We start from the raw sequence: 19,271 nt of genomic DNA on the forward strand, positions 1-19,271 counted from the left end.
AGTAATCCCACTATTAAAATTGAAAAGATGGTTGAAATTTTTTTAAAGTTAAAAAGTGTGGTTATGATTACTTACTTGAATACTTGCAAAATAGCCCCAGAACCAAACAATGGTTGAGATTATAAATAAATCTACATTATGTTAAAATAAAGCTAAAAAGGCTAAACGCCGATGTTCAGGGATTAAACCTCTGGGAACATGGTGAAACTCTACCCGAGGACCCAATCAACCATCTTCGGTCGACGATGACTACTAAGTGTCAAAGCTGTGTAAGGAAATGCTTGATGTGACATTGACAGTTGAGGAAGAAGGTAGTCGATTTTCAAGGAAATTTAAAAACAAAGTCATGATCCAAGACTAAAATATGGTAAAGATTTTAATATCTGAAAATGTCTGTTATTTAAATCTATTGTTTTTTAAAATTAAAAGAAAATGTGTTTTACAAAATAAAAATTATTTTAACTGTAGGTAATACAAATTGACTGTATCAAATAAAATTAACCTGATCAAAATAATCAAAATGAAAAAGTGAGCTGATTAGTAGTAATGACAGAAATAAAAATAAATAAGTAGGTGGTGATATAGAAGAAGTTTTAAATTATGAAATGGGATATTATTATATCAAGAAATTTATGTCAACGGTATGTGTATTGATATTGTATTGGTGGTTGTATAGGTAGAAGGGAAATTTTTATTTGTAAGGTGAAATGTAGGTGAAAATTAAAAACTTAAATAAATTGGAGTTAAGATATAGTCAATCTGATAGTAGAAAGTATGATTCAGGAATGCAATTATTATGGAACAATTTTAATAAAATTGAGAAAATTCTTGTGACACACTGGTGAATATGTAAAATTGAAAATAAATAATTGTAGGATAATAGGTGGCCCAATTGATACAAACTAAAATTAAAATTAAATTAGTATAGAAAACAATAGGTGTAATGAATAAAATAGAATTAATAAAACAAAATTAAGAGAGTTAATATTGTTATAATTTGATTGCAATAATGACCGAGTATAAATGTGACAACTGAAATAAAGTGATGGAATGTTAGGTGTGGAGGTAAAATATATTTGGAAAAGGTCAAAGACAAAAAGCAAAGGAATGTGATGTAATGTCAAAGCATAGGTGAAATGAGTGAAGGAGAAGGATTGAAGAAATTGGGTATGAGGGTTGAACTTAATGAAGAAAAGAAATGAAAGAACAGTGAGAAGAAGGTAACGGTAAATTAATTGGGTTTTGATTAAGAAGGGTTCATGTGGTTAGTAATGATTAGTGTGTGTAAAGTTTGGAGCCAGTAAGGGAACGAAGAAGATAGTTGAACAGTGGGTAAATAGGATAAAGAAGATAGCGGATAGGATATGAAAAGGGAAGGTATAACAAAGTAATAGGAATTATGAGAATAATTGACGGTGAATGGGGACAAAATTGCGGTTAAGGGATGTTTGTAGGTAGCATCGGTAGAGCATTCGTAGAACTTACAGATCCCTTTCCACCCGATCGGCAGAACACAGTAAGAGAGATACTACTTCAGCCTTTTCACACCATTTAAGTCAATAAACATGAACTTAAGATTCCTGATGGGGTCCAGTTGATACACAACATTCAACAAAAAAATACACTCCGTTTAGACTTATACGAAGATTTGGAAATTGTCAAGGACCTTAAGAAAAGTCCCAACTGTGTCAATCGACAAACATCCCTTAACCGAAATTTTGTCCCCATTCACCGTCAATTATTCTCATAATTCCTATTACTTTGTTATACCTTCCCTTCTCCTATCCTGTCCGCTATCTTCTTTATCCTATTTACCCACTATTCAACTATCTTCGTCGTTACCTTTATATATACTGGCTCCAAACTCCTTTACACACACTAATCATTACTAACCACATGAACCCTTCTTAATCAAAACCCAATTAATTTACCGTTACCTTCTTCTCACTGTTCTTTCATTTCTTTTCTTCATTCAGTTCAACCCTCATACCCAATTTCTTCAATCCTTCTCCTTCACTCATTTCACCTATGCTTTGACCCTACATCACATTCCTTTGCTTTTTGTCTTTGACCTTTTCCAAATATATTTTACCTCCACACCTAACATTCCATCACTTTATTTCAGTTGTCACATTTATACTCAGTCATTATTGCAATCAAATTATAACAATATTCACTCTCTTAATTTTGTTTTATTAATTCTATTTTATTCATTACACCTATTGTTTTCTATACTAATTTAATTTTAATTTTAGTTTGTATCAATTGGGCCAATTATTATACTACAATTATTTATTTTCAATTTTACATATTCACCAGTGTGTCACAAGAATTTTCTCCATTTTATTAAAATTGTTCCATAATAATTGCATTCCTGAATTATACTTTCTACTATCAGATTGACTATATCTTAACTCCAATTTATTTAATTTTTTAATTTTCACCTACATTCAAATAAAAATTTCCCTTCTACCTATACAACCACCAATACAATATCAATACACATACTGTTGACATATAAATTTCTTGATATAAGAATATCCCATTTCAAAATTTAAAACTTCTTCTATATCACCACCTACTTATTTATTTTTATTTCTGTCATTACTACTAATCAGCTCACTTTTTCATTTTGATTATTTTGATCAGGTTAATTTTATTTGATACAGTTAATTTGTAGTTACCTACAGTTAAAATAATTTTTATTTTGTAAAACACATTTTCTTTTAATTTTAAAAAACAATAGATTTAAATAACAGACATTTTCAGATATTAAAATCTTTACCATATCTTCGTCTTGGATCATGACTTTGTTTTTAAATTTCCTTGAAAATCGACTACCTTCTTCCTCAACTGTCAATGTCACATCAAGCATTTCTTTATACAGCTTTGACACTTAGTAGTCATCGTCGACCGAAGATGGTTGATTGTGTCCTCGGGTAGAGTTTCACCATGTTCCCAGAGGTTTAAACCCTGAACATCGGCGTTTAGCCTTTTTAATTTTATTTTAACATAATGTAGATTTATTTATAATCTCAACCATTGTTTGGTTCTGGGGCTATTTTGCAAGTATTCAAGTAAGTAATCATAACCACACTTTTTAACTTTAAAAATTTCAACCATCTTTTCAATTTTAATAGTGGGATTACTTATTTAATTTTAGATTCACTGATGATGGACCGATAGGTTTGAAAACGTTCTGATGAACTCATTTTATTGAATCCATTGGGATTTTAAAAATTTTTTAGTAAATATACCTTTTACATAGAAGTGGTTTTTACTTCATGTTCCAGTTTGTTTAACTATAAGGTATACAGCCAACCCAGGGAACTACCCCTTTTTAGTGATCATACTAACCTATTTTTAAAAGTCGATTTACAAAAAGGTTTCACGCCTACAAAGTTTAAAAAAATTTGTCATCAACTAAATGGCTCTTAAATATAGCCATGGCAATGCAATTGAGTTTGGGGTGTAGAAAAATACTATGACAAGCATGCATCCAAAAGAACAGGTGGCGCTAGCGTTCTTAGTTTATGGAAAGAATCTTTATAACAAATAAAGACAGAACAATGGCCAAATTGTATTAGACATACAATATGGAAGATCTAATCGCCCAGTTCTTTCAAACTGAGCAACTTGTGGATGATATGCTACGTCTAATTATTATTCTCATAGATAATTTCGACAGTGACGACTCTGATGTGACACTTCAGTGAAGCATGAGATACTGAATAAAAGCATTTTTATTGGATGACGTCATACAGTGAATAATAAGTTTGATATTATTATTCACTTTACACTTTACACCAATGTGCACACATAAACATCCATAAACATTAATAAATAAAACTGAATTGAATTAATTGTAAAAAACTAAGTTTTCAATCTAATAGCACATAAAAAAAAACATCCAAAAATGTTACTCTACATCCTACCAGATTGAAAACAATGGGAACCTTCTCTGGTAACACCTCCGAGAATTCTACAATTTGCAAGCCATAACGGATGCTAAGACTAAGGAAGATGAGGGAATTTTACAATTTATAATTCACGTCCCATCTGCTCAGCGCGGTAAAGTTCCAACGAGAATGGTTCCCTTCGTACTCCAATCAGAGTAAACATGCAAATCAAAAATGAATAACCATTTTCAATTTCGTTGCAACACGAAACTACAACCGCATCATTATTCCAGTTCAATCAGAGAGTGCAGCAAGCACCTCTACCGGTTTCGAAACTTATTAGTCTCTCATCAGGAGGCACATATGCTGCTCTCTCTGACCCAACTAGGTCAAACCACGGCGTGCAGACACGGACTGCAACGAACGAAATGGCAGGGATGCCCTAGCGGCAGCTAGCAAAAAACTAAGTTTTCAATATAATCTATATATATAAAAGAAAGTCGAGGTTGTGTTAGTTACACCATTTATAACTCGAGAACGACTGAACAGATTTTTATGAAATTTTACATGGATATTCTAGCGGACTGGGAATAGGATAATATGGAGTTTCATACCCGTACGTCATAAGGGGGGTTGCCCCCCTGATATATTTTTGTAATTTTTGGAAAAACCGTTTTTTACTATTTTTATGAGATGTAGAAGCAAAAGATACATACAATCCTAAATTTTCAATTTTCTATCTCAGACCGTTATTTTGTAATAGCCATTTAAATATTTTACATCTATATATATAAAAGAAAGTCGAGGTTGTGTTAGTTACACCATTTATAACTCGAGAACGACTGAACAGATTTTTATGAAATTTTACATGGATATTCTAGCGGACTGGGAATAGGATAATATGGAGTTTCATACCCGTACGTCATAAGGGGGGTTGCCCCCCCTGATATATTTTTTTAATTTTTGGAAAAACCGTTTTTTACTATTTTTATGAGATGTAGAAGCAAAAGATACATACAATCCTAAATTTTCAATTTTCTATCTCAGACCGTTATTTTGTAATAGCCATTTAAATATTTTACATAATATATAAAAGAAAGTCGAGGTTGTGTTAGTTACACCATTTATAACTCGAGAACGACTGAACAGATTTTTATGAAATTTTACATGGATATTCTAGCGGACTGGGAATAGGATAATATGGAGTTTCATACCCGTACGTCATAAGGGGGGTTGCCCCCCCCCTGATATATTTTTTTAATTTTTGGAAAAACCGTTTTTTACTATTTTTATGAGATGTATAAAAGATACATACAATCCTAAATTTTCAATTTTCTATCTCAGACCTTTATTTTTTAATAGCCATTTAAATATTTTACATCTATATAAAAATTCTCCGGTCGCAGTGTTTGTTACCATACTCCTCCGAAACGACTTTACAGATTTTTATGAAAATTTTCAGGTATATTGGACTGGACTGTGAGTAGGTTGCTGTCTATATTTCATACCCGTAAGTCATTAGGGGGTTGCCCATGACGCAGTAACTCTCACAATAATGACGTGAAAAATATAAAATTAAGTAGGTAGACTCCTTGCTGAATTTCGAGCAGAACGGTACTAAAATTTTTTCTCTGGCACAATCGGTGTCCGAAATACAATATCTCAAGCCGTAGCAATATTCTGAGGACAGAAGAAGAACTAGCGACAAATTTCATAGAAGAGAAGTGGAACAGTTTAACGTTGGGACTCAAATTGGGCAAAATATGAATTTTTTAATTTTGCGAAATTTTCAAAAAATATCTGTAAACGGAACCGTAAGCAGGAGAAAAATTCTGAGCTCACGAAAAGAACAAGCAGCAAATTATAAAATTTTATTTAATTTTAATTCATTTTGTTTAATTTTATTTAATTTAAGTATTTTATTTATTTTCGTTTATTTTATTTTATTTCATTTTATTAAATTTTATTTAATTTTATTATTATTTTTTAATTTATTTATTATTTTTATTTGATTTTTTTAGCTTTATTTAATTGTATTTAAGTTAATATGATTTTATTTATTTGTATTTAATTTTATTCAGTTTTAGTTATTTTTATTTACGTTTATTCAATTTCATTTAATTTTAATTTACTTCATTTACTTTTTTATTTAATTTTAATTGAATTTAATTTTATTTAATCAACACCTATAGAATTGGAATCTCCCCGAACCCAATCATAAATAGAGGGTTGTTTTGAATGTAGATATAATAAAGCTGTTATATTCATTATAAGATAAACAAATTTAAGATTGTAACTGCTGCACTACAAACTTTATTTTGTTACCTCTAACTAAACTTTATTATTTCAAACATCATGTGTAATTAATTAAAAATAGTAATAAAACCTCATTCACATCGAGCATTTTTTGTTTGTTAATTACGAATTCCTTTTGTTTATTTTAAGTTTATTGTATACAAAATTTGTTTTTATCTATTGAGGCAGTACGAAGTCTGCCGGGTCAGCTAGTAGCATATAAAACAACATCCAAAAATGTTACTCTACACCAGATCGAAAACAATGAGAACCTTCTCTGGTAACACCTCCGAGGCTTTTACAATTTGCAAGCCATAACGGATGCTGAGACTAAGATGAGGGAATTTTACAATTTATAATTCACGTCCCATCTGCTCAGCGCGGTAAAGTCCCAACGAGAATGGTTCCCTTCGTACTCCAATCAGAGTAAACATGCAAATCAAAAATGAATAACCATTTTCAATTTCGTTGCAACACGAAACTACAACCGCATCATTATTCCAGTTCAATCAGAGAGTGCAGCAAGCACCTCTACCGGTTTCGAAACTTATTAGTCTCTCATCAGGAGGCACATATGCTGCTCTCTCTGACCCAACTAGGTCAAACCACGGCGTGCAGACACGGACTGCAACGAACGAAATGGCAGGGATGCCCTAGCGGCAGCTAGCAAAAAACTAAGTTTTCAATATAATAGCATATAAAACAACACCCAAAAATGTTACTCTACACCAGATCGAAAACAATGAGAACCTTCTCTGGTAACACCTCCGAGGCTTTTACAATTTGCAAGCCATAACGGATGCTGAGACTAAGGAAGATGAGGGAATTTTACAATTTATAATTCACGTCCCATCTGGTAGGATGTAGAGTAACATTTTTGGATGTTTTATGTGCTATCAGATTGAAAACTTAGTTTTTTGCTAGCAGTTGCCGCTAGGGCATCCCTGCCATTTCGTTCGTTGCAATCCGTGACTGCACGCCGGGGTTTGTCCTAGTTGGGTCAGAGAGAGCAGCATATGTGCCTCCTGATGAGAGACTAATGAGTTTCGAAACCGGTATAGGTGCTTGCTGCACTCTCTCATTGAACTGGAATAATGATGCGGTTGTAGTTTCGTGTTGCAACGAAATTGAAAATGGTTATTCATGTTTTATTTACATGATTACTCTGATTGGAGTACGAAGGGAACCATTCTAGTTGGAACTTTACCGCGCTGAGCAGATGGGACGTGAATTATAAATTGTAAAATTCCCTCATCTTCCTTAGTCTCAGTATCCGTTATGGCTTGCAAATTGTAAAAGCCTCGGAGATGTTACCAGAGAAGGTGCCCATTGTTTTCAATCTGGTAGGATGTAGAGTAACATTTTTGGATGTTGTTTTATGTGCTAGTAGATTGAAAACTTAGTTTTTTGCTAGCAGTTGCCGCTAGGGCATCCCTGCCATTTCGTTCGTTGCAATCCGTGACTGCACGCCGGGGTTTGTCGTAGTTGGGTCAGAGAGAGCAGCATATGTGCCTCCTGACGAGAGACTAATGAGTTTCGAAACCGGTAGAGGTGCTTGCTGCACTCTCTGATTGAACTGGAATAATGATGCGGTTGTAGTTTCCTGTTGCAACGAAATTGAAAATGGTTATTCATTTTTGAATTGATTGTGTGTAAAATATTATTCATTTCATTTCATTTGACTTTAATAGAACAAAATACAACATTCCTACTGAACGTAAAATAAAAGAAATTAAATAATTTACTTTTCAAGTGACGTGGAATTAAACTGTTTGAGACCCACTGCTCATCGCCAAATCCCAAACCGGCTATCTAATATGGTTTTGATTGTACTCTCTTATATATACTTGTCATAAACACAATGTAAGCAAATTTTCCGTGCCTGAACTTCATAGAACTTAGTGTTTTCAATTTTGAAACTATTCTGTACATAATGAAAAATAATAATGTAAATTTCAATACATACCTGTGAATACCAACACCTCCAGTCTTATATTTCATGGGAGGTTGAGAACTAACCGAACTAAAACCACTTTTGACGCTAGCGTTACTTCTTTTGCGTTTACGATCTGTTAGCAGTACCGTTTCAACTTTACTTTGAGTATCATCATCATCATCGGAGTCATCAGAAAATTTGAGTTTTTTGTCATCGTCACTATCTGACGACGAATCGTCTTTTATTATAAGCCTGCCGTCCGGAGCCGTTTTGAATCCTCGGTCTTTCTCGGGCTTTTTCTTTTCAAGGGTTGGTTGGACGAGTCCAGGTTTGGTAGCTGAAAATAAAGTACACAATAAATTATTAAGCTGTTACTGGTACCATTGGGTAGCCATTATTTTACAATCACATTAAATGTGAAGTTTAAATATTTAAAAAGGTTTTCACCCTTCACCACAAGAACAGAGGATGTGGCCCTGTATTTAATTTTTAATATGTTGTATGTCGACAATTACCCTTCTATGAGGCCTTTATGACCTATAAGACGAAGCTCTGAAGATGGCACGTGCCATTCCGAAAGTACTTAAGCTGATTTTGATCAATAATTTTACACACTATCAAAATTATTTGAGAAAATACACATGTTTCCAGTTTGACCTATATTTTAGAAATGTGTATAAGTCATACAGTATTTTTCAATGTATAGTCCTTGGGCACGAAGTCTTTCTCTTATCGTTTCAACTGAAAGATTTACACCTGTAGCTTCCAAAAGCAGCCTTTAGAGCTACGGATGAGAAATTGTTGGGTCTCTTCTATCTTCTTGGACAATGAAACGATCGATCCTGGCGAGCCGTTGTTACTTATGGGCAACTTTGTCTTGGCCTGTTCTAAAATATATATTTTCGTTTTTAACAGCAAAAGTTAGTTTATTGATTTTCGTTCCAATTACAACTCAAGCAAATAATTTATAACGTGCCTAAGTATGTAGTTGTGTTATCTCATTGTTTTATCGTTTTGTTTTCTTCACAACAATAATAAGTTTTTCAAAAGAAATAAATAGTGGTTTGAAATAATGGTGATTCCATATTAAGTTTGGTCATGTATTTGTTTCCTTATATAGTGAGAGGCAAAATATGGAATAAATTCATTTTCTCTCGAATGTGCGATTTTGAAGATAAATCCCGAAACCGGTAAATTTTCAACGAAAAGCTTTCGTTTATAAATTCGCAAAGTCTGTTCCTTCGTTCGTGCGTCGCCGCCCCTGCAATACTTAGAGCCGATTTACCGATGGATTCTCATGTAGTTTTGTCTTCTGAATCCAAATCTGAAAACGGCATTTCGATATCTCTAACTATCTTCGAGATAACCGACCTCAAAGTCAAAAATGTGACGTCAAAATCCTTCAAATATTTCTTTTCTACCGACACAGTGTCGTGTTGAGTCCTTAAGGGACGGAAAGGGAGCCAACTATCGGAACTTAGGAAAACACTGACTCTAAACTATACTTTTATTTAAAGTTTATTTAAAGATGTTTCGCGGGGTAGTCGTTCAGACACCCATCTCGCACGACTGCTCTGTAATATTATTGAAGTGAAAACTTCTTTAGGGACGTTGTGCGATTTTTGGATAGGGGAAAAAGCATTGAATTCGCGACCGTCATCGCGACTGTCATTGCGACCGTCATCGCTTATGCTATATATTATTTGTATGTATATATAAATTGTATAGAAGTATTTAAATTTAAAATAAATGTAAAACCTATTTTAGAATGGGGAAAAAAAGATTTATTTCGCGACCGTCATAGCGACCGTCATCTCTTCGACGAAATAAATTTTGTACGTATCTATATTATGTGTATCTATACATAAATTGTATAGAAGTATTTAAATTTAAAATAAATGTAAAACCTATTTTTCCATAGGGAAAAAGGATTTATTTCGCGACCGTCATCGCGACGGTCATCTCTTCGGCGAAATAAATTTTGTACGTATATGTAAACATATAAGAAGTGAAAACTTCTTTAGGGACGTTGTGCACTTTTTGGATGGGAAAAAGTATTAAATTGGCGACCGTCATTACGACCGTCATCGCTTCGAAGAAATACATTTTTTAAGTGAAAACTTCTTGAGGGTCGTTGTGCAGTTTTTGGATGGGGGAAAAGTATTAAATTAGCGACCGTCATCGTTTCGACGAAATAAATTTTTGAAGTGAAAATTTCTTTAGGGACGTTGTGCACTTTTTAGATAGGGAAAAAGTATTGAATTAGCGAACGTCATCGCTTCGGCAAAATAAATTTTTAAAGTGAAAACTTCTTTTGGGGACGTTGTGCACTTTTTAGATGGGGAAGAAGTATTGAATTACGACCGTCATCGCTTCGGCGAAATAAATTTTTGAAGTGAAAACTTCTTTAGGGACGTTGTGCACTTTTTCGATGGAAAAAAGCATTAAATTAGCGACCGTCATCGCTTCGATGAAATCAAGTTTTGAAGTGGAAACTTCTTGAGGGACGTTGTGCACTTTTTGGATGGGGAAAAATATAAATTAGCGACCCTTATCGCTTCGACGAAATAAATTTTTGAAGTGAAAACTTCTTTAGGGACGTTGTGCTCTTTTTGGATGAGGAAAATTATTAAATTAGCGACTGTCATCGCTTCTACGAAATACATTTTTGAAGTGAAAACTTCTTTAGGAACGTTGTGCACTTTTTGGATGGGGGAAAAGTATTGAATTAGGGACCGTCATCGCTTCGACGAAATAAATATTTGAAGTGAAACTTATTTATGGACGTTGTGCACGTTTTCGATGTAAAAAAGTATTAAATTAGCGACCGTCCTCGCTTCGATGAAATCAATTTTTGAAGTGGAAACTTCTTGAGGGACGTTGTGCACTTTTTGGATGGTGATATTATATTAGCGAACCTTCATCGCTTCGACGAAATAAATTTTTGAAGTAAAAACTTCTTGAGGGACGTTGTGCACTTTTTGGATGGGGGAAAAGTATTGAATTATGGACCGTCATCGCTTCGACGAAATAAATATTTGAAGTGAAACTTCTTTAGGGACGTTGTGCACTTTTTCGATGGAAAAAAGCATTAAATTAGCGACCGTCATAGCTTCGATGAAATCAAGTTTTGAAGTGGAAACTTCTTGAGGGACGTTGTGCACTTTTTGAATGGGGAAAATATAAATTAGCGACCTTTAACGTTGAGCGACCATAAACATTGAGGGTATTACTTGTAATAAACATCTGTGTATAAACCACCCTGGAGACTTTGTTTTCTCCCCTCCAAAAAATTTCGCTTCTCAAAAAACCAGATTCATTCTCGGGGATTTTAATAGTCATAATGTTCATTGGGGCTACGCTTCAACTGATAAAAATGGAGATCTTGTGGAATCGTGGGCTGAACAAAACAACCTGGCACTGCTGCATGACCCAAAACTACCATATTCATTCCAAAGCAAAATATGGAAGAAAGGTTACAACCCTGATCTCACCTTCATCAGCATGTCTTTAGAGGACCGTTGCGTCAGAAAGATATATAAGCCTATACCAAAGACACAACATAGGCCCGTGGGAATATCCGTATACAGCGCTATAAAAGCTCCCAAAATCCCTTTCAAACGTAGGTTTAATGTCAAAAAAGCGAACTGGGAAAAATGTACTGATGAATTGGAAACACAAGTGAAAAATATAGTACCGATCCCCAAAAACTATGATGCGTTCATCAAACTTGTAAAAAGAACCTCATGTAAACACATACCCAGAGGATGTCAACAACATTACATATCTGGTCTGAACGATGAAGCAAAAGACATTATGACAAAGTACACCGAAAAATATAGTAAAGACCCATTTAGCGAAGTTACGGCAGAGATAGGGGAGAGACTACAGCAAATACTAAGCGCCTCCAGACAAGAACGGTGGAGCGAGACTTTAAGTAAAATGGATATGACGCACAGTAGTAAGCAGGCTTGGAATATGATTAAAAAACTTAATGGTGATCCCACAGAGGTGAAAGAGCCATGTGCAATAACGCCAAATCAGATAGCCCACCAACTGCTTCTGAACGGCAAAACAAACAATCGTTGCAAAACACCAAAGATTATAAGAACTCAAGACCATGAAACAACTCTCTTGCGAAACCCATTTGCCATCGAAGAGCTTAAAAATGGTATTGACTGACGGTGCTCGATATATTTAACATCTGTCGCTCTACCTACCAGATTCCACAAATGTGGCGTAAATCAAAAGTAGTAGCCCTTCTGAAACCTGGTAAAGACCCTGAACTACCGAGCAGCTACCGTCCGATATCTCTTCTGTCATTTATATAAATTGTATGAACGCCTCATTTTGAACCGCATCCAGGAAACATTAGATGCAAAACTAATCCCACAACAAGCAGGCTTCAGACCAGGTAAATCATGCACAGGCCAAGTGCTGAACCTAACAGAGCACATAGAGGGGGGATTTGAGCAGAGGGAGATAGTGGGAGTAGCCTTGATAGACCTCACAGCGGCCTACGATACGATAAACCACAGAACCTTGCTAACTAAGATCTATAACACTATGCTTGACTATGACCTGGCAAATATCATTAGATCACTGTTGTGTAATAGACGCTTCTACGTTGTGCAAAATGGAAAGAAGAGCAGATGGAGAACCCAAAAAAATGGCCTACCTCAAGGAAGCGTTCTGGCGCCGTCCCTATTTAACATCTACACCAATGACCAACCAATGCACCCTCAGACTGAGAGTTTTGTGTACGCTGACGACCTTAATATCGCCGTAAAGGGGAAAACACTCACACAAGTAGAGTCGACAATGGAAGAGGCTTTAAACATGATGTCAACTTACTACAAACAAAACTCATTAAAGCCAAACCCTACTAAAACCCAAGTATGTGCATTCCACCTCAACAACCCTCTGGCGCATGTAAAACTGAATGTTTCCTGGGAGGGACAACGCTTGGAACATACTGATAGGCCCAAGTATCTTGGAGTGATACTAGACCGGTCACTAACGTATAAATTCCACTGTCAGAGCACAAGACAAAAGGTTTCTACGAGAAACAACCTTCTCCGGAAACTTGTAGGGAGCAAGTGGGGTGCAAACCCCCAGGTCTTAAAGTCAACAGCTGAGGCCTTATGTTTCTCAACAGGGGAATATGCTTGTCCCGTCTGGGGTAGATCTAGACACGTCCAACAAGTCACCACGGCGTTAAATGAAACATGTAGAATAATTACCGGTTGTATGAAGCCTACCCCTCTACCATTACTGTACCGGGCAGCTGGATTCGCATCACCAGACGACCGTAGATGCGCCTCACAATATGTGGAGAAGTTCAGGAAAACTTTCGATGAAAGGCACCAATTATACGGGTTTGATGAACCGCCAGGAATCAGCCGACTTAAATCAGGGAAAAGGTTTATGAGAAATGTCAGCGTCGAACCAGCCGAACTGTTCCCCCTACATCCAGAAGGACCTAATGGAATGAACCTGGACTGCAGAACCTGGCGGACACTCAACCGAATACGAACAGGTGTTGCCCCTGTAAAACAGAACCTTATTAAATAGGGCATCAAGACAGATAACGACGCACTTTGTGAGTGTGGGGAAATACAGAGCGTAGAGCATCTGAGAGTATGCAGACTTTGCCCATCACATTGCACCCTTGATGATTTATGGCTCGCAAATACAAAGGGTGTAGACATAGCCCGATATTGGGCAGAAAAACTGTAGTCGGATCTAGACACGAAAAAGTAAAGTAAGCGACCTTTATCGCTTCGACGAAATAAATTTTTGAAGTGAAAACTTCTTTAGGGACGTTGTGCACTTTTTGGATGGGGAAAATATTATATTAGCAAGCCTTCATCGCTTCGACGAAATAAATTTTTGAAGTAAAAACTTCTTGAGGGACGTTGTGCACTTTTTGGATAAGGAAAAATTATTAAATTAGCTACCGTCATCGCTTCAACGAAATAAATTTTTTAAGTGAAACTTTTATAGGGACGTTGTGCACTTTTTTCATGGAGGAAAAGTATTGAATTAGGGCCGTAATCGCTTCGACGAAATAAATATTTGAAGTGAAAACTTCTTGAGGGACGTTGTGCACCAGTGGCGTGCTGGAACTTTTCAAGCGGCCCGGTGATTTTATAGAAAAGCGGCCTCCCATTCTCATATTACCTTCTACTATAAGGATGTTTTACTCGTTATTTATAAAATCAAATAAACAAAAATATAAATTATTTTTAAATCAAATATAAAACTTTGATCTTTAGTCATTCATCATCATCATCATTCTCTTTGCCTTATCCCTATGCGGGGTCGGCTTCCCTAATTGCATTTCTCCACACAATTCTGTCTTGGGTCATATCAATGTTAATCCCCTTTACCAACATGTCCTGCCTTATCGCCTCCCCCCAGGTCTTCTTTGGTCTTCCTCTCCTACTCCTTCCAGGAATCTGCACTTCAGCTATTCTTCGTATTGGGTGATTAACGTCTCGACGTTGAACATGACCGAACCATCTTAACCTATGCTCTCTCATTTTGGCATCAATTGGTGCCACACCTAGACTTCCCCTAATATACTCATTTCTAATTTTATCCTTCTTTGTCACTCCACTCATCCATCTAAGCATTCTCATTTCCGCCACATGCATTCGTTGTTCCTCTTTCTTTTTCACTGCCCAACATTCAGTTCCGTACATCATAGCCGGTCTTATGGCTGTTTTATAGAATTTTCCCTTCAGCTTCATTGGAATTTTTCTGTCACACAACACACCACGCGCTTCTTTCCACTTCATCCATCCAGCCCTGATTCTACTGCATGCATCTCCATCTATTTCTCCATTACTCTGTAATACCGATCCTAGGTACTTAAAACTATTGCTTTTCACAATCATTTCACCATCCAAAGATACCATTTTATTTGTAGTAGCTCCATCTTTAAATGAACATTCCAAATACTCTGCTTTTGTCCTACTAAGTTTTAAACCTTTTTCCTCCAGAGCTTGTCTCCACTGTTCCAGTTTTTGTTCTAAGTCTCTTTCACTATTTCCTACTAACACGACATCATCAGCATACATTAAGCACCATGGAATGTTACCCTGTAGTTTCGCTGTTATCTGGTCCAAAACTAATGAGAATAAATACGGACTAAGCACAGAGCCTTGGTGCAATCCTACTTTCACATGAAATTTATCAGTCTCTCCCACACCTGTCCTAACACTAGTCGTTACTCCCTCATACATATCCCTCACAATCTTTACATATTCACCAGGGACTCCTTTCTTATTGAGTGCCCACCACAGAATCTCTCGAGGAACTCTATCATATGCTTTCTCAAGATCAATGAATACCATATGAGCGTTTGTTTCTTTACTCCTGTATTTTTCCATCAACTGCCTTATAATGAAAGTTGCATCTGTTGTTGATCTACCCCGCATAAAGCCAAATTGATTCTCGGATATTTCGGTCTCTTCACGTATCCGTCTGTCAATTACTCTTTCCCATATTTTCATGGTGTGGCTAAGCAGTTTTATAGCCCTGTAGTTTGTACATTGTTGTATATCTCCCTTGTTTTTGTAAACAGGTACCAGTATACTGCTTCTCCATTCGTCTGGCATTTGTCCGACTTTGATCTTTAGTCTTTTTCATAAAACTTTGAATTCAATGATTTTTTAATTTGCTATACTTATTTTTTTATTTAAGAATAAGCAATCTTACAAATAGTAAATGACATGTATGACAACTTTTGTATGTAGTAAGGCAGAAACCATAATTTCCTGAATAAATATAATATGAATTTGATGTAATTAAGATAAAAGTAAAATAAAATTTTGAAAATTTTTCAGTTATGTGTTAAGTTGGAGTTTAGTAAATCAATTATACAAGAAAGTACAAATACAAAAGTAGGTACAGTGCAAATACTTTGATTTAAAAATATTTAAAATGTTAATACAACACAATAATCCAAACATTCTTTTATAATTTCCGCATTAAAGTAAATTTTTGAGCAAATTTGTAGATTATTTCATCATTTTTAAGCTTATTCAAAGCTTCTTTTTTCTATAGCCATTAGCATAAATGTTTCCAAGTGATCTTGTGTTAAAGTACTTCTTAACCGATTTTTTTATGTATTTCAACGTTGAAAAGCTTCTTTCGCAAGATACTTGTATCACTGAAAAAGTTAATAAATGCTTTTATATTATTTAAATTTGGATAAGCACACTGATATAAGTTGTACTTATGTAAAATAACGTAACAGTAAGCTTACAAAATCTTTACACTTTTTAGTACCACATGGAGGTGAAGTTTTTACGATATCAACAACATTGTCATTTGTTACTTCATGTTCATTATCACTTAGATTAATAATATCATCCTTTATATTTTCTGTAGACTGAACATATTCATCATTAACTCGATCTTCTATAATTTCAATATTTTGAAAAATCCTATTTTTTAATGCAATCGATTTATCAGCAAAATCCACGAGTTCTTCTATAATTGCAGTCCCAGATATGGTAGGATAACAATTTCTGAATTTTTCAGTAAATGATTTAAATGCCGTTAAAGGTATACCATTTTTTATTGTATCAAAATTTCTAGGATGTCGAGTGATATATCATCATAAAACGATTTGTCTTGATCAAATCGTTTTTTGATACTTCCAATAATTCGGTTAAAATTGTGCAAGATGTTTTTCCATTTTTTATTCTGCAGAGTAGGGAGTAGGTACATATGTACATCATACATGTTTGAAGAAAATTGGAAAACCATAAATATACTTGTAGGCATGAAAATAAATATTATCTGTAGCAATCTATTTTTTATGTGTATAGTTTAATTCAATTACCTACTTAACTTGTATTTTACAATTAAAAAAAAATAATTTTTTTAGAATGTTTCTTAATAGATACTATTAACAAAATTATCATTCGATTATAAATTTAAAAAATATTTTTTTAGTTACATCTAAAATTTAGCCTCAAGAGGATGCGGCCTCTCGGTGATTGCACCGATTCATTTATATGGCCAGCACGCCACTGTTGTGCACTTTTTGGATGGGGAAAAAGTAGTAAATTAGCGACCGTTATCGCTTCGACGAAATAAATTTTTGAATTAAAAATTTCTTTAGGAACGTTGTGCACTTCTTGGATGGGGAAAAAGTATTGAATTTGCGACCGTCATCACATCGCTGAAATAAATTTTGTACATACATATATATAAATTATGTGTATGTATACATAAATAGCATAGGGCATACGCATCTCGTATATCGTATATGATATAGGTATAGCACTTCTTTTAGGATGGGGTAAAAGCATTGAGCTCGTAATTTATATACTATAAGAAGTTTTCACTTCTGTCGGCACTCCCACGAGTGCCTTTAATGCTCTTAATAATAATATATTTTATCACTCTTCGGGCTTTTTATTTCTTTCTTTAATTTGGACTTTGAAAGTAAACGGTACGTGAGTATCGTTACTTAATTGCGAGGTTACCCAAACAAACTCTATCAATCAACCTTCGCTTTGTTTGTGATTAGAGAAACAACACCTTCTGTAACGAACTAATTATGCCTAAATTATATACATTTTTTGGATACATATTATATTATACAGTAAGGGTTTTTTCCCTTACTGTACAACAGCTAAACGTCAACTTAAATCGTTGCTAGTAGGCTAGTAATTAGAAGTTTTACAAATGTTTGACATTTCCCTTTCAGAATTGAACGAGCGAAGTCGCATTTTTGTGCGTCTTTTAAAAATTCAATTTATTACATCAAATATCGGATCTCGTGTAAGTAAACTGTTTATTATTACTTTAATTTATTTGTAAATTCAGGATATATATTGTATATAAATTATTTTTGAAATTAAAAATCATTGACGTAATTTTTTATTTGACGTAATGTACTTCTTATGTGACGTTTGTAATGAATGATTTTGAATAATTTTAACAATATTTGGGTATTTTGGATTATTATTTTATTTAAGCTGTCTACCCAATGATATGTATTATGTACATTACATTTATGTATATATTATATACAGGGTGTCATTTAAGTTCCACATATATTATGGAAAACTTTTTTATTTGTAATTTTACAAAAAAAAATATTCTTCATGGCATAAAACGCAAGATTCAACCATCAGATATCAAATTGTATCTATATTATACGAAGTATGTAAAAAAATATGAATTTCGCTAAAGAGTAAAGTATCTTTATTTACTTCACAATATTGAATATTGTTATTATGAAATGTTGTTTGGAATAAAAAATTATGTTCTAATATATGCAATTACATCCTTCTAATGAAAAAAAAATATTTGAAGATTTTTCTCAAATTGCGGACATCAACATCATTTTCATTTATAATAAAAATAATAGTCTCCCGTTTTATACCGCTAACGCGGCTTTGGGATTATAGCAGGATAATCTGCTATATCTAGGGCCTACGGTATACAAGGAAGGTAACAGGGCTAGTGCTACGCTTCAACCAAAAATTTTCATTTATTAATTTTTTGTTTTTAATTTGACGAAGAAAAGTTATTCTTCATAAAAAGCTCTTCAAGCGCATCATAATATATCAAATTTTAGCAATTTTATACGAGGTATATAAAAAAATATGGATGTTGATCAAGAGTAAAGTACGTTTATAGTTCACAACATTTAAATTACAATGATATAATTGCACATTAAAACATAGTTTTTAATTCTAAACAACCTTTCATAATAGAAAGTTTTCCATATTATGAATTTAAATACGTAAATAGACAAAGTTTTCGTTATGATAATTAAATTCAATTAATATTTATTGACAGAAAACTCCTTTACAATTAAAATTAAAAGTCAAAATTAAACATTGAACACAAGTTAACTTACATTACTTACAATAGGGAACTTGCAAAATTTTTTAAATATTAAAATGATATTAAAAAACATAAGGTTACATGATCTTAAAATGCTTGCATGCGAAAAAAACAAATATTTTTAACCCGTACGCTAATTACAGCGCTTTGAAAATGCTATAAAATTCAAATATCTTAGGAGGCTCTTGAACGTCCTTCTATTGGTTCGACGTCACCGGCCACGGTCAACCGGCGGAAACAACGCGATTAGGGTAGGTATCACG

At 34.2% G+C, this 19,271-nt stretch overlaps 1 protein-coding gene across 2 annotated transcripts in view; it reads right to left on the bottom strand.

The window, feature by feature from the left end:
- LOC114330504 (RRP12-like protein) overlaps window positions 1-19,271 on the bottom strand; it is a 119,585-nt gene that overhangs the window by 22,770 nt on the left and 77,544 nt on the right. For both annotated transcript variants that reach the window (XM_050643007.1, XM_050643006.1), the window contains exon 15: window positions 8,161-8,467. In XM_050643007.1, coding sequence (XP_050498964.1) covers window positions 8,161-8,467 — 307 coding nt within the window. The remainder of the gene's footprint in view (window positions 1-8,160; window positions 8,468-19,271) is intronic.

This window comes from Diabrotica virgifera, chromosome 2 (assembly GCF_917563875.1).
Source record: "Diabrotica virgifera virgifera chromosome 2, PGI_DIABVI_V3a".
NCBI lineage: Eukaryota > Metazoa > Arthropoda > Insecta > Coleoptera > Chrysomelidae > Diabrotica > Diabrotica virgifera.